Below are 18,907 nucleotides of genomic sequence, written 5' to 3' on the forward strand. Positions count from 1 at the left end.
AGTAATGAAGTAGCCTCCCCCCCCCCCCCCCCATACATGTTCCAACAAAAAGATTTTATGATAAAGTTTTTGTTTTCTAGATGTGTATAGTACACATGTTGTAAGTGTAATTGCAGTGTCAGGATCACAATCTGTAGAATATCCATCCCATCCTTGGTTTTATCAATTAATTACCAAGAAAGAGTACAAATTAATATTACAATTATGTGTCCTCCCACAAGTATCGTTCACTCTAACTGGTGCATACCATTAACATGAATCATCTTGCAGCTCTCCCATAAGACAGATGGGTTTACCCTGGCCATCCTGGCCGGAATACTTTAAACTGTGTCAGAAAAATGAAATTCATTGGCTATAAGCATATGCTGCTGGATATTTTTGTAACAAGCCAGTGGTCACAGCTATTTCCAGAGGCTAAACAAACCTCTTTAACATCAGCAGAATTGATGCCCATGATATAAACACAGCACTTTCCTTCAGTTTGAACAATAATGTTAATGGCAGTTTTAAGCTTGAGCAAAATTCCACCAGTTACATCATGAGCACTTTGTGAAGCAGCAATACTTGATGATATTTCACCATTAGGATTCACTTTTATGCTTTTTATTAACACAGCACCTAAAAAATTATATAAATGTTTTTAATTTTTTTATTTCAAAGTTATTCTAGAACTGAAACATAATTATTAGGAAGAAAATCATCATCATCATTCCTATGGACCATTTTACTCAGAAGATAAGGCACTCTTTTTAAAAATTCAATTCTTAAGGATTTTAAAAAAGGTGAATTTTTAAAACTCAATTAATAGCTTTAAATGTTTATTTTTTAATATAAGAAGGTAAAAGATAATACATTTTACAGCCAAAAAAAGTAATACCTGGTTGATCTGGTGGTCTGTCATATATACCAGCAACATCTGTCAAAAATATTACTTTTTTAACTGCCAATTTGGAACATAATGTCTGAGGATAAAGTTAACAAATGTATTGAAATCATTATCTTATTTATGACAGATAAAAGTGAACAAGGGTACATAAATCAATTTTAAAATACACTAAAAGAGATCAGCTTATAAAACAAAGCCATCTTGTTATAGAGCTCACCTTGATGACTGTGTCACCACTAAGAATACAACAGCCTAATTTATCATCCAGACTGCAGTCTCCATGTAAAACAGGGACTAGGCCTGTATTCACAAACCCAGCTATAACTTCACATGGGCTGTGCAACGGTTCTCTGTTACTTGTTATCCAGGAGCTGCCTGGCTTAAAGAAAAATTTACAATTTTATTTAAATGTTGTATCTACTTCCGAAATGACCTAAGTTAGGGCCCTGCTAGCTTGAACTCATTTTGTATGGTAAAAATATTCAAAACATTTACTAAAAACCCAGTATTTGATATTAAGTAGAAAATGTTTACCGAACATGCTACTGCAGGTACTCCAGATTGCAACAAGCTGTCAACAACCATTTGATTGAGCTGTTAATAATTAAAAAGTTGCTGTAGGCCTAACATATATATTTTTTAGCTCTTTTCTCAAAGTATTTACATAAATTTTTGTTAAGAATAAAATTTAAAATTAGCAATTTAAATCATGAATTACCTTAGTAACTGACTGTCTAGTCAAACAATAGCCCCTAACTTTTAAAGAACTGTCTTCTTTTGTTTTTAAATCAGTTAGTCCTGTGTTAACTTCGTATTGTTTTGCTTGATGATGACCAAACGACCTTGAAAATTATGTACAATATTTTATTTTCAATACACTCCAATACACATTATGTTGTTTAAGTGATTAAAGAATAATGTTATAAGATGTAAACTTGCTGAAAATATACTAACCCAGCACCATGAACAACAATGCATTTAAGTCCATGATCTGTGCAGGTTTTGATACATTGAGCTGCGATTGAGAGTTCATGGCTTTTTATGGTTTCAAAGATATTTTTGTCTGTTATAGCACTTCCACCAAACTTGATAATAATGTCAACTTCCATATTTATTATTTAGCATCCCTGAATAGGTGCATCAGTTTAAAAAAAAAATTGTATAAATTATTGATGGAATAGCTTTATTTTTGTGTTGACTAGCTTTATAATAATAATAGCCTTTAGCCAACTATTAACTATACTATATTATTAGTAGGCCTATTATTAATTATAAAATAATTCCTCTGGATACTTTTTTTAGGAAAACTCTACACGTACTAAGCTAACTTAGGCAAGGTAATACAAATTAGGATGATTTTATTGGAACAATTAGGCCTATGTCAATTTAAAATTTCTGTTAGAATTTTTTTTTTCATAACTTGATATTAACAACATGAACAAAATTATATTAAATATTTAAATACTAGTAAGCTAGAAAGCCGTGCAAAAGATGATTCCCTGGCAATAATAAAGCGAGTCAACAAAGTCACTGGGGAACACACTTTATTTTATTGTTTTATATTTTTACTTTATTATTGACTTATTTAGGCCTAATTAATAAAAGCCTTGAAAAGCTGTTTTTACAGGTCTAAATCTACATTAAAGTTTTACAGTCAGCATGAGAGTGACTAAAAAACGGGAAAAAGTACCAGATAGGCCTAGTAACCTAGTTTATCATTAACTAAGAAAAATTGTTTATTATTAATATTATGGGGACTGCTAGACTAAGTTTTCAGATGAGAATTGTAGAGTTAGCAGTTTAAAATAATAAAATTCAACTAACCGATCATTTACCAATTTGCCACATTGGCAATTTACTTTTTTTTAGTCTCTTATGCATTCTGATTTATTTATTTTTGCATGGTCTTACAAGGGTCACAATAATTTTGTGCTTTTGAACAAAAATTATAACTCATTTTCGACCAATTCCTGCCGAAGCGATTTCTGAAAAACTTTTATCTACTAGAACAGTGCACTAGAAATGACTTTTCTCCACCAAATTAAAAGATCGATATAAAGTTTTCAATTTTAAAAGTCTTATTCATATTCATTTTGTTTTCAATCCACTTCCCGCCTTTTTTTTCATAAACATACATATTAAGAGGGTCTATTTTAATTAACTAAATAACAACATGCTTGTAGATATGCAGTGTTTCTTCCAGACATTTTTCTCCGGGGGGGGGGGGGGGAACACTTGATATTTTCGGGGGGGGGGGGGGGCGGTCAACATTTTTCGGGGGTGGGGTGGACAGTGGTAAAAGTATATGTTGTCTATATAAATTCCATTTCGTTCGGGGGGGGGGGGGGGGGGGAGCGGTAGACTTTCTTCGGGTGGACTCTGCCCCCCCCCCCCCCCTGAAGAGATGCCTGGAAGAAACCCTGCCTATATGTTCTACACTTTCATAAATACGAGTATTATGGTGTAAAAAGTGGTGCCGACTTCTGGCTTCAGGTATAATCGGCTTGGACACAAACTGGTAGCCTACTGGAGCCTACTATAGCTCATAGGGATATTTGTTGTGTTTAAAAGTACGTCTAAAGCTTCTTTATCTCAAATTGCCACCAAAGGTAATAACAAAGTCTTCCTTTTGGCTTGAGCCCAATAAACCATTTGTCCTTCACTTTCCTCCGTTGTTGAACTTGTTTAGGCCACATTAATGCCAATAATGAATCAACGCTAGCGCTGTTAAAGTACATCATCGCATCTCTGCCATTACCCGTGTGGCATTCCTCGCAGAGGCGCAGCGACCCTTCCCGGCGCCCGGGGACAAACTTTCGATTTGCACCCCCCTCAAGATTTCGATTTGCAGCCCCCCCCCCACCAAGATTTTGATTTGCACCCCCCCCCCCTCAAGATTTCGATTTGCACCCCCCCCCCCCCCGTCAAACTTTCGATTTGCACCCCCCCTCAAGCTTTCATTTTTATTTTTCCAACCCATTTTAGCGCCCCCTAAGAAAACTCAAATAAAAGTAACAAAGAAGGCGACATGGCCTACTGCATACAACTATATATATATATATATATATATATATATATATATATATATATATATATATATATATATATATATATATATATATATATATATATATATATATATACACATCACCTTCAACTAATAGGCCAATATCTGGTAGATTTTCAAGAACTACACATAATAGATGAAAAGGGCCACTAACAAAAATGCCCTGATTTATAATGCGTAGACAGGGTGGAATGGAGGAGATTTGTTGCTGCCCTATACTCCACAGGGAGTGATGAGGATTAAGTAAGTAAGTAATGTGTGGTTTAATGTGGATATATGTTATGTAGACCGCAAAAAAAAAGACATTATCATGTATAGCAAGAAGTGATGTTCACGCGCCACATTCAACAAGGTGACACAATGAGCTATTCTACATTAAAACAACATGTACTTTGACCGTCGAGTGTCGCTTATATATTTTACACTCCACCATTTAAAATAAATATTCAAAGACATTACAAGTGGCCTTAAATGGCACTATTTTACACAACATGCTAAATGCTGCCTATTTTCCTCACTTGTTTTAGTTTACATCAACCCTTTACATACTTCAACCTAAAAATAAACGTTCTATGGAAATTCACAAATCAAGTTAATTGTTATGTTATAGCAATTAGACCTAGATCTAGTTTAAAAAAATAATTAAAAATGCAAGTGTTTTTTTTAACAATTAGTCGCATCTGTCTTTATGACTTTATTTACACATTTTTATGTGCTGCGTAGTGCTATTATTTTTCCTCTTGAGATTATTTAGATAAACACAATGCGGAGGTCAAGTTAGATAATTCTCCTTTACCCCCCATCCCCCGCTTTACCCCCTACTTTCCTATCTACCCAGGCAACTGGGTAAGAAGAAAAAAAACTCAAGGGAGATAACACTCCGAGTTGGTCTGTAGGAAACTGCTGGCCCTCGCACAACAGCTCGAGGTTTGCTTTCCTTACAGCACACACAATCTTGTGATAAAGGTAATGCTGACTCTTTTTACTTTCTTTGAAAAAATGAAAAATTCATAAATGCATATAGAATCTAGATCTATTCCAACTTTTGATTGTCTTTTTCTTGAAGGCTCTTGTCTTATCGGGTTAGTGGAAAATTCACTTTGTTGTACATATAAGGCATTTTTTTAATGTTAAGCGTTGCAAATCAATAAAAGCCAATTAATGCGTTAGCTAATTTCACTAAAACACAACTTGCGTTAGTTTACACGTAGCTCAGCTGGCCAAACTGTGGCCATCTAGTCCATCTTAGTTTGAGGCCATCTGGTCCAAATTAGTTTATGGCCATCGAATCCAGCTTAGTTTGAGGCCATTTAGTCCTGCTTAGTCTGAGGCCATGTAGCCAAACTTAGTTAGTGGCCTAGTTTAGCTTAGTTTGTGGCCATTTGCACAACTTAGTTTATGGCCATCTGTCCCAACTTTGTGGCCATCTAGTCAAGGCTAGTTTTTCCCACTAAGTTTATGGCCACCTAGCCCAGCTTAAAACTTGGACTCGGCACGTTCATATTTTCCCTCCCACAGAAGTCGGTCACCATTTATATTCTCTCTCCTAGAGCCGTGACATGAAAACATGGCAACTTATCTATATAGGGCAGGCACATTTCTCCGCCTGCTTCATTAAAACCTTATGTTACAAGTTTAAACCTGGAGCTAACATGCTCGGCCTACATAGCTAGCATTTTATAGGATGGGAGAGGGGGGGGGGGAGGATCTGGCACAGTGTGACATATGGGGAGGAATGTGGTATATAGGGGGGGGCAATTTGGCACTGACCGCGTCACGACGCTGACTCCACACCTCGATGCTGACTCCCTACTACGACGCTGACTCTTCGTGTTTATACTGACTCCCAGGAAAACCTTTGACTCCCTACAACGACGCTGACTCTCCGTGTTTAGACTGACTACCAGGAACAACGCTGACTCCCGTGACGACGCTAACTCCCTGACATGATGCTGCTCCATGTTTACATACAGATAATGTTGAGCTCACGTGACCACATGTTGACAACACTACTCTACTGTCCTGACAACAGCAAGTGGGGGGGGGGGGGGGTAGCGTTGTTTTAAACAGACAGGATCATGGTTACAGCCAGTGGAGGGGGGGGGGGGAGGATAAGGTTGTTTTAAACATACAGACAGGAACATGATGGAATGGAATCTACCACCAAACTCTCACCCTCTCCACACTGCTTTAAGGAACCTCCTCGGGCCCGGGGTGGGCAGAGTCGTCCCCCCCCCCCTCCCAGAACACGCCCACTACGCTCACCCCCTCCCCGGGACGAAATAGATTTTTTTAATTTAAAAAGAAACCATGTATCTATTTCACCGGTGCCCGCCCCACGCCTGAAATTTAAATGCCCCACCTCTCCCCTAAATTTTCAAGTCGTCCCCCCCCCCCCCCCCCGAGAAAAAAAACGTCTAATATCTGAAACCAACCGTTTCCCTATGTTGTATGAGATAAAGCAGAAAAGAAAACAGAAAGAGAAACACTAAGGACATTTGTGGCCGTCATTAAAAAGTTCTTCATTTAGGCAAAACTACCTGCACCCCCTCAATTTATGCTGCTCATTTATTAGGATAAAGTCCGACCTTCTTGACTGTTTCTCGTCCAATTAAATTCGGATGTAATTTTCCACTGGTCGACCGTCAGAGTATCTCTGGCCTCTTCTGGGAGTATCTCTGGGAGTATCTCTGGCCTCTTCTGGGAGTATCTCTGGCCACTTCTGGGAGTATCTCTAGCCTCTTCTGGGAGTATCTCTGGGAGTATCTCTGGCCTCTTCTGGGAGTATCTCTGGCCACTTCTGGGAATATCGCTAGCCTCTTCTGGGAGTATCTCTGGGAGTATCTCTGGCCACTTCTGGGAGTATCTCTGGCCTCTTCTGGGAGTATCTCTGGCCTCTTCTGGGAGTATCTCTGGGAGTATCTCTGGCCTCTTCTGGGAGTATCTCTGGCCACTTCTGGGAGTATCTCTAGCCTCTTCTGGGAGTATCTCTGGGAGTATCTCTGGCCTCTTCTGGGAGTATCTCTGGCCACTTCTGGGAATATCGCTAGCCTCTTCTGGGAGTATCTCTGGGAGTATCTCTGGCCTCTTCTGGGAGTATCTCTGGCCTCTTCTGGGAGTATCGCTAGCCTCTTCTGGGAGTATCTCTAGCCTCTTCTGGGAGTATCTCTGGCCACTTCTGGGAGTATCTCTGGCCTCTTCTGGGAGTATCTCTGGGAGTATATCTGTCCTCTTCTGGGAGTATCACTGGCCTCTTCTGGGAGTATCTTTGGCCACTTCTGGGAGTATCGCTAGCCTCTTTTGGGAGTATCTCTGGCCACTTCTGGGAGTATCTCTAGCCTCTTCTGGGAGTATCTCTGTCCTCTTCTGGGAGTATCTCTGGCCTCTTCTGGGAGTATCTCTGGCTACTTCTGGGAGTATCTCTGGCCTCTTCTGTGAGTATCGCTAGCCTGAGAGTATCCCTGGGCTGTGCTGGGGCTTATCGGCCAAACTTATCTGTTACACTTAGAGCATTTCAACGACCTCAACATTCTAAAGATAGTGAGAAATGGCCCCAGGTCTTTCTAAAATACGGCTCAGCGTGTAAAAGAGGTAGTGCACTCACAGAAGTGCTTTACACACACACACACGCACAAACACACACACGTGGTCCACACACGTAGTAATGATCCACACATACACTAATGGTCCACAAACACAAAAGTAGTCTTCACACAGAAATGGGCCACACACACACAAGATCATCGGAGTGTGTTCCCATACGCTTACTTATCTAGCGTTCCATTTTGTTGACACGAAGCACGTGAAAGCACACGTTAATGACCTACGACGTTTATCGAGGCATAAAAACATTTTATTTTACTTAAAGAGGCCACTTTAGGGATAGATATATGACGATCATTAAGCGTTTGTTTTCTATGGGATGTGGTGCATAATCTTGGTGTATTCTTTTCAAAGTTTCAAAACAATAAAAAGCGCCAGTAGTAAAGTAAACAGATATTTGAGGAGCAAACGATGAAAAGCAATAAATACAGAATTTGTTTAACGGTTAATTAATGTGTTGATAGTAAAGTGCGAAAATTAAAAAGGTGTAAATAGACATAAGACAGGCCAATAGCAAAGTGGAAATACTTGAGAAAATATGAAAATGTAAATATTTATGATAAGAAATGTGTAAATAGATGTGAAAATTAAAAATGTAAATCTCTATGAAAACAAAAATGATAATAAAATGAAAATATGCGTGAAGATATTTTTCTTTTCCATGACTTATCCATGACTTATCCATGACTTAGCAAGCGCAGACGTGATTTGACTCGACCAGATGAGTCAGACCTTGTTGACGTCTGCAGGGTCAAGTAGCGGGAGATATGTTTTCTATCCTGCTATTGTTTGCCGCTCTAAGATAGGGGCAGTTGTCTTGCTGTAAAAGTTAATCGTGTGTTGATAAATATTTTCTCTGCTGTTGTATTAGTTAACTTGTCACATCTCTTCTGTAGTAACCCAACCAACGGTTCAACCATGGACAAGACCGCCAAGGTACGGCGCCAGGTGGGACTGTGGAGATCAGTGTCAGCCATACTTGCTTTACTCATCATCGGCCTCATCATCGTTGTCGTCGTATTGTCCGTCAGAGAATCCCACGACAGCGCCGAAACTTGCGGGACATCAAGAATTTCCCAGAAAAACGGAAACGTCATTGACCTTAGTGAACCAGACAAGCCCGGACCTTTTCATGACCTCACAAAACTGGAGATCCGAAATCTGAGAGCGTTTTTAGAAAAGGACCCTAACATTCGGGTACAACCGTCTGCCAGCGTGAAGATCAATATGAGCATGTTGTACACGATGGATTTGTTCCCGGCACCCAAGGCTGACGTGCTGAACTACCTGGATAAGGAGGGACCCCAGCCCAACCGTCAGGCCCGTGTTATGGTGTACCGAGGGGACCTGGACCCCCCATATGTGTACGAGTATGCGTGCGGGCCTCTCCCCGAGGTGAGGGAATGCAAGCCCATCATGTCAGACAAACGTAGGAACCCTGTCGAGTTCTCGCTCAGGCCTGTCAGTGCTATAGAGTACGCTGCGGTCTTCGATGTGGTCCTCAGGGAGGTGGATGACAAGGTCAGTGGTCATTTTGTGGGGGTGGGTCAGAGGTCAATTGATGAGGTGGGTCAGAGGTCATTTGTTGGGGTGTGTCAGTGGTCATTTGTTGAGGTGGGTCAGAGGTCATGTGTTGGGGCGGGTCAGAGGTCATTTGTTGAGGTGGGTCAGAGGTCATTTGTTGGGGTGTGTCAGTGGTCATTTAGTGAAGTGGTTCAGAGTTCAGTGTACATTTGTTGGGGCGGGTCAGAGGTCATTTGTTGAGGTGGGTCAGAGGTCATTTGTTGGGGTGTGTCAGTGGTCATTTGTTGAGGTGGGTCAGAGGTCATTTGTTGGGGCGGGTCAGAGGTCATTTGTTGAGGTGGGTCAGAGGTCATTTGTTGGGGTGTGTCAGTGGTCATTTAGTGAAGTGGTTTAGAGTTCAGTGTACATTTGTTGGGGCGGGTCAGAGGTCATTTGTTGGGGGTGGGTCAGAGGTCATTAGTTGAGATGGTTCAGAGTTCAGGTGTCATTCTTTTTACTTCATGGTGTAGCAAATATACTAATCATCTGTTTAGTTGGTAAGGTGGGTGAAAAGATCAGTGTTAATTTATCTGCTCGGGCTGATAATTTTAAGTTCACAATTTTAAAGTTGGGATAAAAGTACCTCATGTTTGGACGAAGTCTTAAGTTTTGGTTTCAATGGTCTCCTCCAGATCGGCTACATCCTTCAAGAAAGTTTCGGCACCTCCTACCACACGTGTGCCCCCAGGGAGTGTTTCTCCATCTACCCCTCCCCCATGGGCACCAATGTTGTTGATGACATCACAAAGCGGCGACTCTGGGTATGGGCTGAGTACCCTGTAGAGTACTACGTCCTTCACCCTGTAGACTTTGGCGTCTTGGCCGTCCTGGATGGATCCGATCCCAGCAAATTCAGAGCGGATAAAGTTTGGTACCACGGCACTCTCTACAACAGCTTAGATGATCTCATCCTCGCATACAACAGCAGCGGGTAATGTTTACATTTTGTTTACTAAAATATGAGCAGTGTTAGTCTCACTAAAACAGTAGCGGGTAATGTTTACAGTTTGTAAAAAAGTAAATTATTGATGTTTGTACTATATCACTGATTACTGCACACAGTAATGTATGTGTGATATGTATCGTGTATGTGATGTGTAGTATATGTGTGATGCGTACTTTTTGTGTGATGTGTAGTTTTTGTGTGATGTGAAGTATATGTGTTATGTGTAGTTTATGTGTGATGTGTGATGTGTAGTTTATGTGTGATGTGTAGTTTATGTGTGATGTGTAGCGTATGTGTGATGTGTAGCGTATGTGTGATGTGTAGCGTATATGTGATGTGTAAATTATGTGTGATGTGTACCGTATGTGTGATGTGTAGTTTATGTTTTTAGTAGTTTATGTGTGATGTGTAGTTTATGTGTGATGTGTAGCGTATGTGTGATGTGTAGTTTATGTGTGATGTGCAGTTTATGTGTGATGTGTAGTTTATGTGTAATGTATAGTTTATGTGTGATTTGTAGTTTGTGTGTGATGTGTAGTTTATGTGAGATGTGTAGTTTATGTGTGATGTGTAGCTTGTGATGTGTAGTTTATGTGTGATGTGTAGTTTGTGATGTGTAGCTTATGTGTGATGTGCAGTTTATGTGTGATGTGTAGTTTGTGATGTGTAGTTTGTGATGTGTAGTTTATGTGTGATGTGTAGCTTGTTGTGTACAGACCCGAGCAGAAGTCCCGCATCAAGAAACACGAGTACAGCAAAGACGTCTTCTCAACCCTCAACTTGCGAGGTGACCCACAGCCTGAACACCCACAGAGACCCCCGACCTTAGTGGAGCCAGACGGCAAGAGATACTCGTTGAAAGACAGGCAGGTGAGTGACCTTGGCGGAGGCAGGTGAGTGACCTTGGTGGAGCCAGACGGCAAGAGATACTCGTTGAAAGACAGGCAGGTGAGTGACCTTGGTGGAGGCAGGTGAGTGACCTTGGTGGAGCCAGACGGCAAGAGATACTCGTTGAAAGACAGGCAGGTGAGTGACCTTGGTGGAGGCAGGTGAGTGACCTTGGTGGAGCCAGACGGCAAGAGATACTCGTTGAAAGACAGACAGGTGAGTGACCTTGGTGGAGCTAGGTGAGTGACCTTGGTGGAGGCAGGTGAGTGACCTTGGTGGAGGCAGACGGCAAGAGATACTCGTTGAAAGACAGGCAGGTGAGTGACCTTGGTGGAGCCAGACGGCAAGAGATACTCGTTGAAAGACAGACAGGTGAGTGACCTTGGTGGAGGCAGGTGAGTGACCTTGGTGGAGGCAGATGAGTGACCTTGGTGGAGCCAGGTGAGTGACCTTGGTGGAGCCAGGTGAGTGACCTTGGTGGAGCCAGACGGCAAGAGATACTCGTTGAAAGACAGGCAGGTGAGTGACCTTGGTGGAGCCAGGTGAGTGACCTTGGTGGAGCCAGACGGCAAGAGATACTCGTTGAAAGACAGACAGGTGAGTGACCTTGGTGGAGGCAGGTGAGTGACCTTGGTGGAGGCAGATGAGTGACCTTGTTGGAGCCAGGTGAGTGAGTGACCTTGGTTGAGGCAGACGGCAAGAGATACTCTTTGAAAGACAGACAGGTGAGTGACCTTGGTGGAGATAGACATGTGACCTTGGTGAAGGCAGGCAGGTGGGTGACATTGGTAGAGATAGATATGTGAGTGACCTTGGTGGAGCCATGCAACAATATGATAATCCACAGAAACTTCTGCCATGAGTCAAATTCAATAGCATGTAGCATAAGGAAATACGCCACCTCGAGAATCACGCAAAAAGTTGACTGATTGTCTGTTTCTCCAGGTCAAGTATCTTGGCTGGAGCTTCAACTTCCGGATGTCCGCCTTGACCGGTCCTAGCCTGTATGACGTCAGATACAACAATGATAGGATTGCATACGAGCTTGGCTTGGCTGAGATCGTCGTCTTTTATTCCGCGGATAACCCCATTCAGGTTTTACATTTTTTTCTGTATTTGGCATATGTAACTAATTTTAATTTTCTAAAAAAGGTTTAAAAGTCTGAGCTATTTTAAAAACAAATTACCTTTTTTTAAAAAAAATAGTATTTATGTTGAGTCTATATATCTCTACATTGAGGTAATGTGAGTATATAGGCTCTCAAATAAACATGTCCTACGTCTCTACCAGCGTATCACGGATTTTGTGGACTCTGGAGCCATGATTGGAACCCACTCCAAGTCTCTGGTTCCTGGAGGCGACTGTCCAGAGTCGGCCACCTTCATTAGCCAGGTGAGAGCTGCCATGAGAGAGGTCAGCAGTGGCCGTGAGTGTTAGCTTGTCTTTGTGCTGGTGTGCTGGTCATTGCAGCTTGTGTGTGTAAAGGTGGAGTGTCAGGTCAGGACTAACGTGCATGCCCTAAATTTATTGTCCTCAGACTTTCGCTGGTCAGTCTGTAGATGACCCGGTAGAGATTCCCCGCGCCTTCTGCCTGTTTGAGAACAACAACGGCTACCCGCTCCGACGACATTTGTCGTACGACCAATACGAGGGCGCCTTTTATGGCGGGATGCTGGACTCGGTCTTGACCTTGAGATGTGCTCTAACTATCGTCAACTATGATTACATTGTGGACTTTATTTTACATCAAAATGGCGTCGTTGAAACTCGTGTCATGAGTACAGGTACGCCATTAAAAAAAAAACTATTGAAAGAAAACATTCTCTCATCTTATTCAATTATTCATGGAAACAGACAAAATCTTGTGCTAGATATATTTTAGTGTAAATTACTAATAAAATTACATTTTTAGTTAAAAATATTTTGAGAGAAATGTGACACACTTTTAATGACACCGAGACTTTATGAAACTGGCCTTGTGTAGTTCTGTTGTAACATAATGGTGTGCCATCTTCCCATACAGGTTACATACTACCCTCGTTCTACACAAGCAAAGAGCGTCCTTACGGCTTTCAAATCGAGAAAGATCTCGTTGGCCCCATCCATCACCACATGTTCCATTTCAAGGTCGACCTTGACATCTCAGGGACCTCCAACAGATACGAGACACTGGACATTCAGCCAGAGACGGTGGACATGAGAACGGTAAATCTTTCACGTCATCCTCCTGCTGCTCATCGTGCTAGAAGGAACATCCAAGGGCAACAACCCGGACACAAGATCTGGACCGGGTTATCCTCGACAATCAAATCCGATTAATTACTGTTCTAGTAGAATATGTTTCAATATCTTTTTACAATTGTTTTCGATACCAAGATTTCCCATCCACCAGCACCTCCCCCCCCCCTTGTCCAAACAATTTAAAGTAATCAACATAAATATTTTACCACACATTTTGCCTTCCATTGAGCAGATACCCAACAGAAAATACCACCAGACAAAGTTCGTGAGGACCCTCAAGTCCACAGAGCAAGAGGCGCTCTTCAAATACAACTTTGATTTCCCGAAATACCACGTGGTACACAACGAGCAGGTCAAGACGAACTTTAACGAGATCAAAGCTTACAGGTGAGGCACGCACTGCTTCATGTATGTTTCACGTCTACAGCCTACCTTTCACGCCCATTCACGTCTACAGCCTACCTTTCATCCCCCATCACGTCTACAGCCTACCTTTCATCCCCATCACGTCTACAGCCTACCTTTCATCCCCATCACGTCTACAGCCTACCTTTCATCCCCCATAACGTCTACAGCGTACCTTTCATCCCCCATCACCTCTACAGCGTACCTTTTATCCCCCATCACCTCTACCTTTCATCCCCCATCACCTCTACAGCCAACCTTTCATCCCCCATCACCTCTACATCGTACCTTTCATCCCCCATCACCTCTACAGCGTACCTTTCATCCCCCATCACCTCTACCCTTCATCCCCCATCACGTCTACAGCCTACCTTTCATCCCCATCACGTCTACAGCCTACCTTTCATCCCCCATCACCTCAACAGCGTACCTTTCATCCCCCATCACGTCTACCTTTCATCCCCCATCACGTCTACAGCGTACCTTTCATCCCCCATCACGTCTACCTTTCATCCCCCATCACGTCTACCTTTCATCCCCCATCACGTCTACCTTTCATCCCCCATCACGTCTACCTTTCATCCCCCATCACGTCTACAGCCTACCTTTCATCCCCCATCACGTCTACCTTTCATCCCCCATCACGTCTACCTTTCATCCCCCATCACGTCTACCTTTCATCCCCATCACGTCTACAGCGTACCTTTCATCCCCCATCACGTCTACCTTTCATCCCCCATCACGTCTACCTTTCATCCCCCATCACGTCTACCTTTCATCCCCCATCACGTCTACAGCCTACCTTTCATCCCCATCACGTCTACAGCCTACCTTTCATCCCCCATCACCTCTACAGCGTACCTTTCATCCCCCATCACGTCTACCCTTCATCCCCCATCACGTCTACCTTTCATCCCCCATCACGTCTACAGCCTACCTTTCATCCCCCATCACGTCTACCTTTCATCCCCCATCACGTCTTCAGCCTACCTTTCATCCCCCATCACGTCTACCCTTCATCCGCCATCACGTCTACAGCGTACCTTTCATCCGCCATCACGTCTACAGCCTACCTTTCATCCGCCATCACGTCTACAGCGTACCTTTCATCCCCCATCACGTCTACAGCGTACCTTTCATCCCCCATCACGTCTACAGCGTACCTTTCATCCCCCATCACGTCTTCAGCCTACCTTTCATCCCCCATCACGTCTACCCTTCATCCCCCATCACGTCTACAGCGTACCTTTCATCCCCCATCACGTCTACAGCGTACCTTTCATCCCCCATCACGTCTACAGCCTACCTTTCATCCCCCATCACGTCTACCTTTCATCCCCCATCACGTCTTCAGCCTACCTTTCATCCCCCATCACGTCTACCCTTCATCCGCCATCACGTCTACAGCGTACCTTTCATCCGCCATCACGTCTACAGCCTACCTTTCATCCGCCATCACGTCTACAGCGTACCTTTCATCCCCCATCACGTCTACAGCGTACCTTTCATCCCCCATCACGTCTACAGCGTACCTTTCATCCCCCATCACGTCTTCAGCCTACCTTTCATCCCCCATCACGTCTACCCTTCATCCCCCATCACGTCTACAGCGTACCTTTCATCCCCCATCACGTCTACAGCGTACCTTTCATCCCCCATCACGTCTACAGCGTACCTTTCATCCCCCATCACGTCTTCAGCCTACCTTTCATCCCCCATCACGTCTACCCTTCATCCCCCATCACGTCTACAGCGTACCTTTCATCCCTCATCACGTCTACAGCGTACCTTTCATCCCCCATCACGTCTACCTTTCATCCCCCATCACGTCTACCTTTCATCCCCCATCACGTCTACAGTGTACCTTTCATCCCCCATCACGTCTACAGCGTACCTTTCATCCCCCATCACGTCTACAGCGTACCTTTCATCCCCCATCACGTCTACCTTTCATCCCCCATCACGTCTACAGCGTACCTTTCATCCCCCATCACGTCTACAGTGTACCTTTCATCCCCCATCACGTCTACAGCGTACCTTTCATCCCCCATCACGTCTACAGTGTACCTTTCATCCCCCATCACGTCTACAGCGTACCTTTCATCCCCCATCACGTCTACAGCGTACCTTTCATCCCCCATCACGTCTACAGCGTACCTTTCATCCCCCATCACGTCTACAGCGTACCTTTCATCCCCCATCACGTCTTCAGCCTACCTTTCATCCCCCATCACGTCTACCCTTCATCCCCCATCACGTCTACAGCGTACCTTTCATCCCTCATCACGTCTACAGCGTACCTTTCATCCCCCATCACGTCTACCTTTCATCCCCCATCACGTCTACCTTTCATCCCCCATCACGTCTACAGTGTACCTTTCATCCCCCATCACGTCTACAGCGTACCTTTCATCCCCCATCACGTCTACAGTGTACCTTTCATCCCCCATCACGTCTACCTTTCATCCCCCATCACGTCTACCTTTCATCCCCCATCACGTCTACCTTTCATCCCCCATCACGTCTACAGTGTACCTTTCATCCCCCATCACGTCTACAGCGTACCTTTCATCCCCCATCACGTCTACAGTGTACCTTTCATCCCCCATCACGTCTACAGTGTACCTTTCATCCCCCATCACGTCTACCTTTCATCCCCCATCACGTCTACAGTGTACCTTTCATCCCCTATCATTAACTTATATTGTTCATTGAGTACCAAAGATAATCACAATATATACTTGACATTACTTTCTCTATTGATTTTTTGAAATTTGAACACTCGTTGAAGCACTTTATCATTCTAATTATTAGCCTTGCCAGTAATCTTTTTTTAGCAAGAATGTTACTAAGTTCAGCCAGTGTTACAAAATTCCCCCTCCCCCATACTACTAAATCCAGAATAGCCATGCACGGCATGTCGAAGCAACTTCTACCAGAAGGGGTTGACAACGAAGCCCCCATAGCCTGGGCCAGACACCAGCTGGTAGTGACCAAACACAAGGACGACGAGCAGGTCTCTAGCTCGCCTTACGCAATGTGGGACAGCAAAAACCCCGTCACAGACTTCACCAAATTTTACGCAGACAATGAGAGCATTGTTGACGAGGTTAGTTAGTAACCCTGTGTGTTTACACTTTTATACTTTTCAATACGCTGAGTTTATTTTTCAAAATGGCCGCCGTTTTGTTGACAGGACTTGGTGTTTTGGATCACTTCCGGTATGCACCACATCCCGCACACAGAAGATCTGCCACTGACGCCAACTGTAGGAAACCACCTGACGTTTTTCTTGCTGCCGTACAACTATTTTATAGAGTGTCCGTCTGTGGCTTCACGCGATCACGTTAGTAGTTACAACTTACTTTTAACACAGATAAAATGTCAAGAACTGATTGATAATACTAGACTGTCAGAAAGTTTTTTAAAAAGATATCAAAACATGTGATAAATTTAAATATTAAATGTAGACTTGTATCCATACAGTGCTTGCCCACCCCACGCTACATTTCCAAAAGGTTACACGTGAACCATTCAACTTTTGTATGAGGTTACACATGAATTTATGAACCATTCAACTTTTCCTCGAACAGATTCGCATCACTCACAAGGATAAGAAGAATCCAAAGGCAGGAGTCTCTGTGGACAGGAACGGTAACTCCAAGGACATTTGCACCATCCCTAAATATGCTGAAGCTTACGACAAGCTGCTGGAGAAGGACCCTGATATCATCCTAGAAAGTACAAAATCCAGAGGAATTTTGTAGTCTTCATCAACTGGAGTAGGTTTTTTAACTTAAAGTTAAAGACAGGGCAACCATAGACTGTTGATGTAGGGGTCAGTATGGGGACATAGGGGTCAGACGAGTTGTGATTTGGATGTTTTTATTGTAGGGGTTAGACAAGAACTGTGTAAGGATGCTGAGGACAGATTAGAGGTGTAGGGGGTCAGACAATAGATGTGTGGATGTAGGGGTCAGACAATAGCTGTGTGGATGTAGGGGTCAAACAATAGCTGTGTGGATGTAGGGGGTCAGACAAGAGCTGTGTGTGGATGTAGGGGGTCAAACAATAGCTGTGTGGATGTAGGGGGTCAGACAAGAGCTGTGTGTGGATGTAGGGGGTCAAACAATAGATGTGTGGATGTAGGGGTCAGACAATAGCTGTGTGGATGTAGGGGTCAGACAAGAGCTGTGTGGATGTAGGGGGTCAGACAAAGGGTTTTGTGTGGATGTAGGGGTCAGACAAGAGCTGCGTGTGGATGTAGGGGTCAGACAAAGGGTTTTGTGTGGATGTAGGGGTCAGACAAAGGGTTTTGTATGGAAGTAGGGGTCAGACAAAGGGTTTTGTGTGGATGTAGGGGGTCAGACAAAGGGTTTTGTGTGGATGTAGGGGTCAGACAAAGGGTTTTGTGTGATGTAGGGGTCAGACAAAGGGTTTTGTGTGGATTTAGGGGTCAGACAAAGGGTTTTGTGTGGATTTAGGGGCTAGATCACGGGTTCCCAACCTGGGGGTCGCGACCCCCCTGGGGGTCGCGAAGGTCTTTCTGGGGGGTCGCCAACTGGTATACAAACCTTAGTAATTTGAAACAAAACATAAATATTTAGAAGAATTTTTGAAATTCGGCTTCATTAACATCACTGGAAATGTAATAGAGAAAAACAAAGCGCACTGGACAAAGATGTTCTCAGTCACGAATCTATGAAATCTTTAAAACTAAAACGTCATTTGAGACGAGTCATTCGGAACACACCAAAAAATACATGGCGTTCTTTCGTCGGTAAAAAGCTAGTTGCAAACGCCAGAGACCTGATCGAACAGGAAGTTTTCACCAGCATTAGTGCAAGCATCAAATGAAGTCGCGATAGAACAAGCAAGCAAAAAAAAAAAAAACCAATAGGAGAAAATTTCATCAAACGCTGCATGTACGTAAATGTTAAATAACACATTTTTATTGAAATTAAGCTTTTCAAGTTGATAAATCAACAGACGTGAGTTCGTGTTCGCAGTTGCTGGTCTGTGTCTATATTCATGCGGATGATAGCAAAGAAGAGTTGCTCTTTTGTGAAGATAGCATGGAGAAAATAAATACCTTTTTGGAAACTGGATGATTAAAATGTGTTAGAACGGCTGTGGGGGTTTGTACGGAACGTGTGCCATCTATGTTTAGCTCAAAATCGGGCTTTCAGAAAATAGAAAAGATTTAGCTCACTAACTACTGCCCTAACCAATCGACATCAAGAGTCCATTGCTAGTATAAGTCGTAAATTATATAAAATCTGGAGCCTTCAAAGAACTGAGCAAAAA

At 43.2% G+C, this 18,907-nt stretch overlaps 3 protein-coding genes across 5 annotated transcripts; 1 reads left to right on the forward strand and 2 right to left on the reverse strand.

Annotated features, from left to right (window-relative positions):
• Nucleotides 1–51: 51 nt before the first annotated feature.
• LOC131943801 (uncharacterized) lies at nt 52–2,597 on the reverse strand. Of its 2 annotated transcripts, none has more exons than XM_059304083.1 (7): nt 2,577–2,597; nt 1,841–2,013; nt 1,605–1,728; nt 1,421–1,480; nt 1,104–1,265; nt 878–962; nt 52–618 (listed from the first exon to the last, which is right to left on the reverse strand). In XM_059304083.1, exons 2-7 carry the CDS (start codon nt 1,993–1,995, stop codon nt 353–355), a joined length of 852 nt encoding a protein of 283 aa, XP_059160066.1. In that variant the 5' UTR covers nt 1,996–2,013; nt 2,577–2,597; the 3' UTR covers nt 52–352. The 2 variants fall into 2 exon arrangements, with proteins under 2 accessions (XP_059160066.1, XP_059160067.1); XM_059304084.1 differs by having other exon boundaries at nt 590–618; nt 878–916.
• A 2,211-nt stretch (nt 2,598–4,808) lies between these two features.
• LOC131943745 (putative amine oxidase [copper-containing]) lies at nt 4,809–18,524 on the forward strand. 2 transcript variants are annotated; one of them, XM_059303994.1, is made up of 12 exons: nt 4,809–4,919; nt 8,453–9,077; nt 9,752–10,050; nt 10,782–10,935; nt 11,899–12,048; nt 12,245–12,346; nt 12,492–12,738; nt 12,978–13,159; nt 13,428–13,582; nt 16,502–16,709; nt 16,797–16,946; nt 17,194–18,524. In XM_059303994.1, exons 2-12 carry the CDS (start codon nt 8,475–8,477, stop codon nt 17,365–17,367), a joined length of 2,424 nt encoding a protein of 807 aa, XP_059159977.1. In that variant the 5' UTR covers nt 4,809–4,919; nt 8,453–8,474; the 3' UTR covers nt 17,368–18,524. The 2 variants fall into 2 exon arrangements, with proteins under 2 accessions (XP_059159977.1, XP_059159976.1); XM_059303993.1 differs by lacking the exon at nt 4,809–4,919 and adding an exon at nt 7,834–8,102.
• Nucleotides 6,525–7,713, reverse strand: LOC131943778 (uncharacterized). Its single transcript, XM_059304056.1, has 2 exons — nt 7,690–7,713; nt 6,525–7,187 (listed from the first exon to the last, which is right to left on the reverse strand). The coding sequence occupies exons 1-2, from the start codon at nt 7,711–7,713 to the stop codon at nt 6,525–6,527; spliced, it is 687 nt and encodes a 228-aa protein (XP_059160039.1).
• Nucleotides 18,525–18,907: the final 383 nt, after the last annotated feature.

This window comes from Physella acuta, unplaced genomic scaffold, assembly GCF_028476545.2.
Source record: "Physella acuta isolate Inbredline_101_S28 unplaced genomic scaffold, ASM2847654v3 ptg000466l, whole genome shotgun sequence".
In the NCBI taxonomy this organism is placed as follows: Eukaryota; Metazoa; Mollusca; class Gastropoda; family Physidae; genus Physella; species Physella acuta.

Bases quoted from the DNA above. Each gene is read 5' to 3' on its own strand.
- LOC131943801 (XM_059304083.1), bottom strand. From the start codon at position 1,995: ATGGAAGTTGACATTATTATCAAGTTTGGTGGAAGTGCTATAACAGAC. The intron at 1,729-1,840 runs GTTAGTATATTT...ATAATTTTCAAG, and splicing joins ATTGTTGTTCATGGTGCTGG to GTCGTTTGGTCATCATCAAG. The intron at 1,266-1,420 runs GTAAACATTTTC...TTTTTCTTTAAG, and splicing joins TACCTGCAGTAGCATGTTCG to CCAGGCAGCTCCTGGATAAC.
- LOC131943745 (XM_059303993.1), top strand. The intron at 12,347-12,491 runs GTGAGAGCTGCC...TATTGTCCTCAG, and splicing joins CGGCCACCTTCATTAGCCAG to ACTTTCGCTGGTCAGTCTGT. The intron at 13,583-16,501 runs GTGAGGCACGCA...TACTAAATCCAG, and splicing joins AACGAGATCAAAGCTTACAG to AATAGCCATGCACGGCATGT.
- LOC131943778 (XM_059304056.1), bottom strand. From the start codon at position 7,713: ATGGGAACACACTCCGATGATCTT. The intron at 7,188-7,689 runs GTGTGTGTGTGG...TGATACTCCCAG, and splicing joins GAACACACTCCGATGATCTT to AAGAGGACAGATATACTCCC.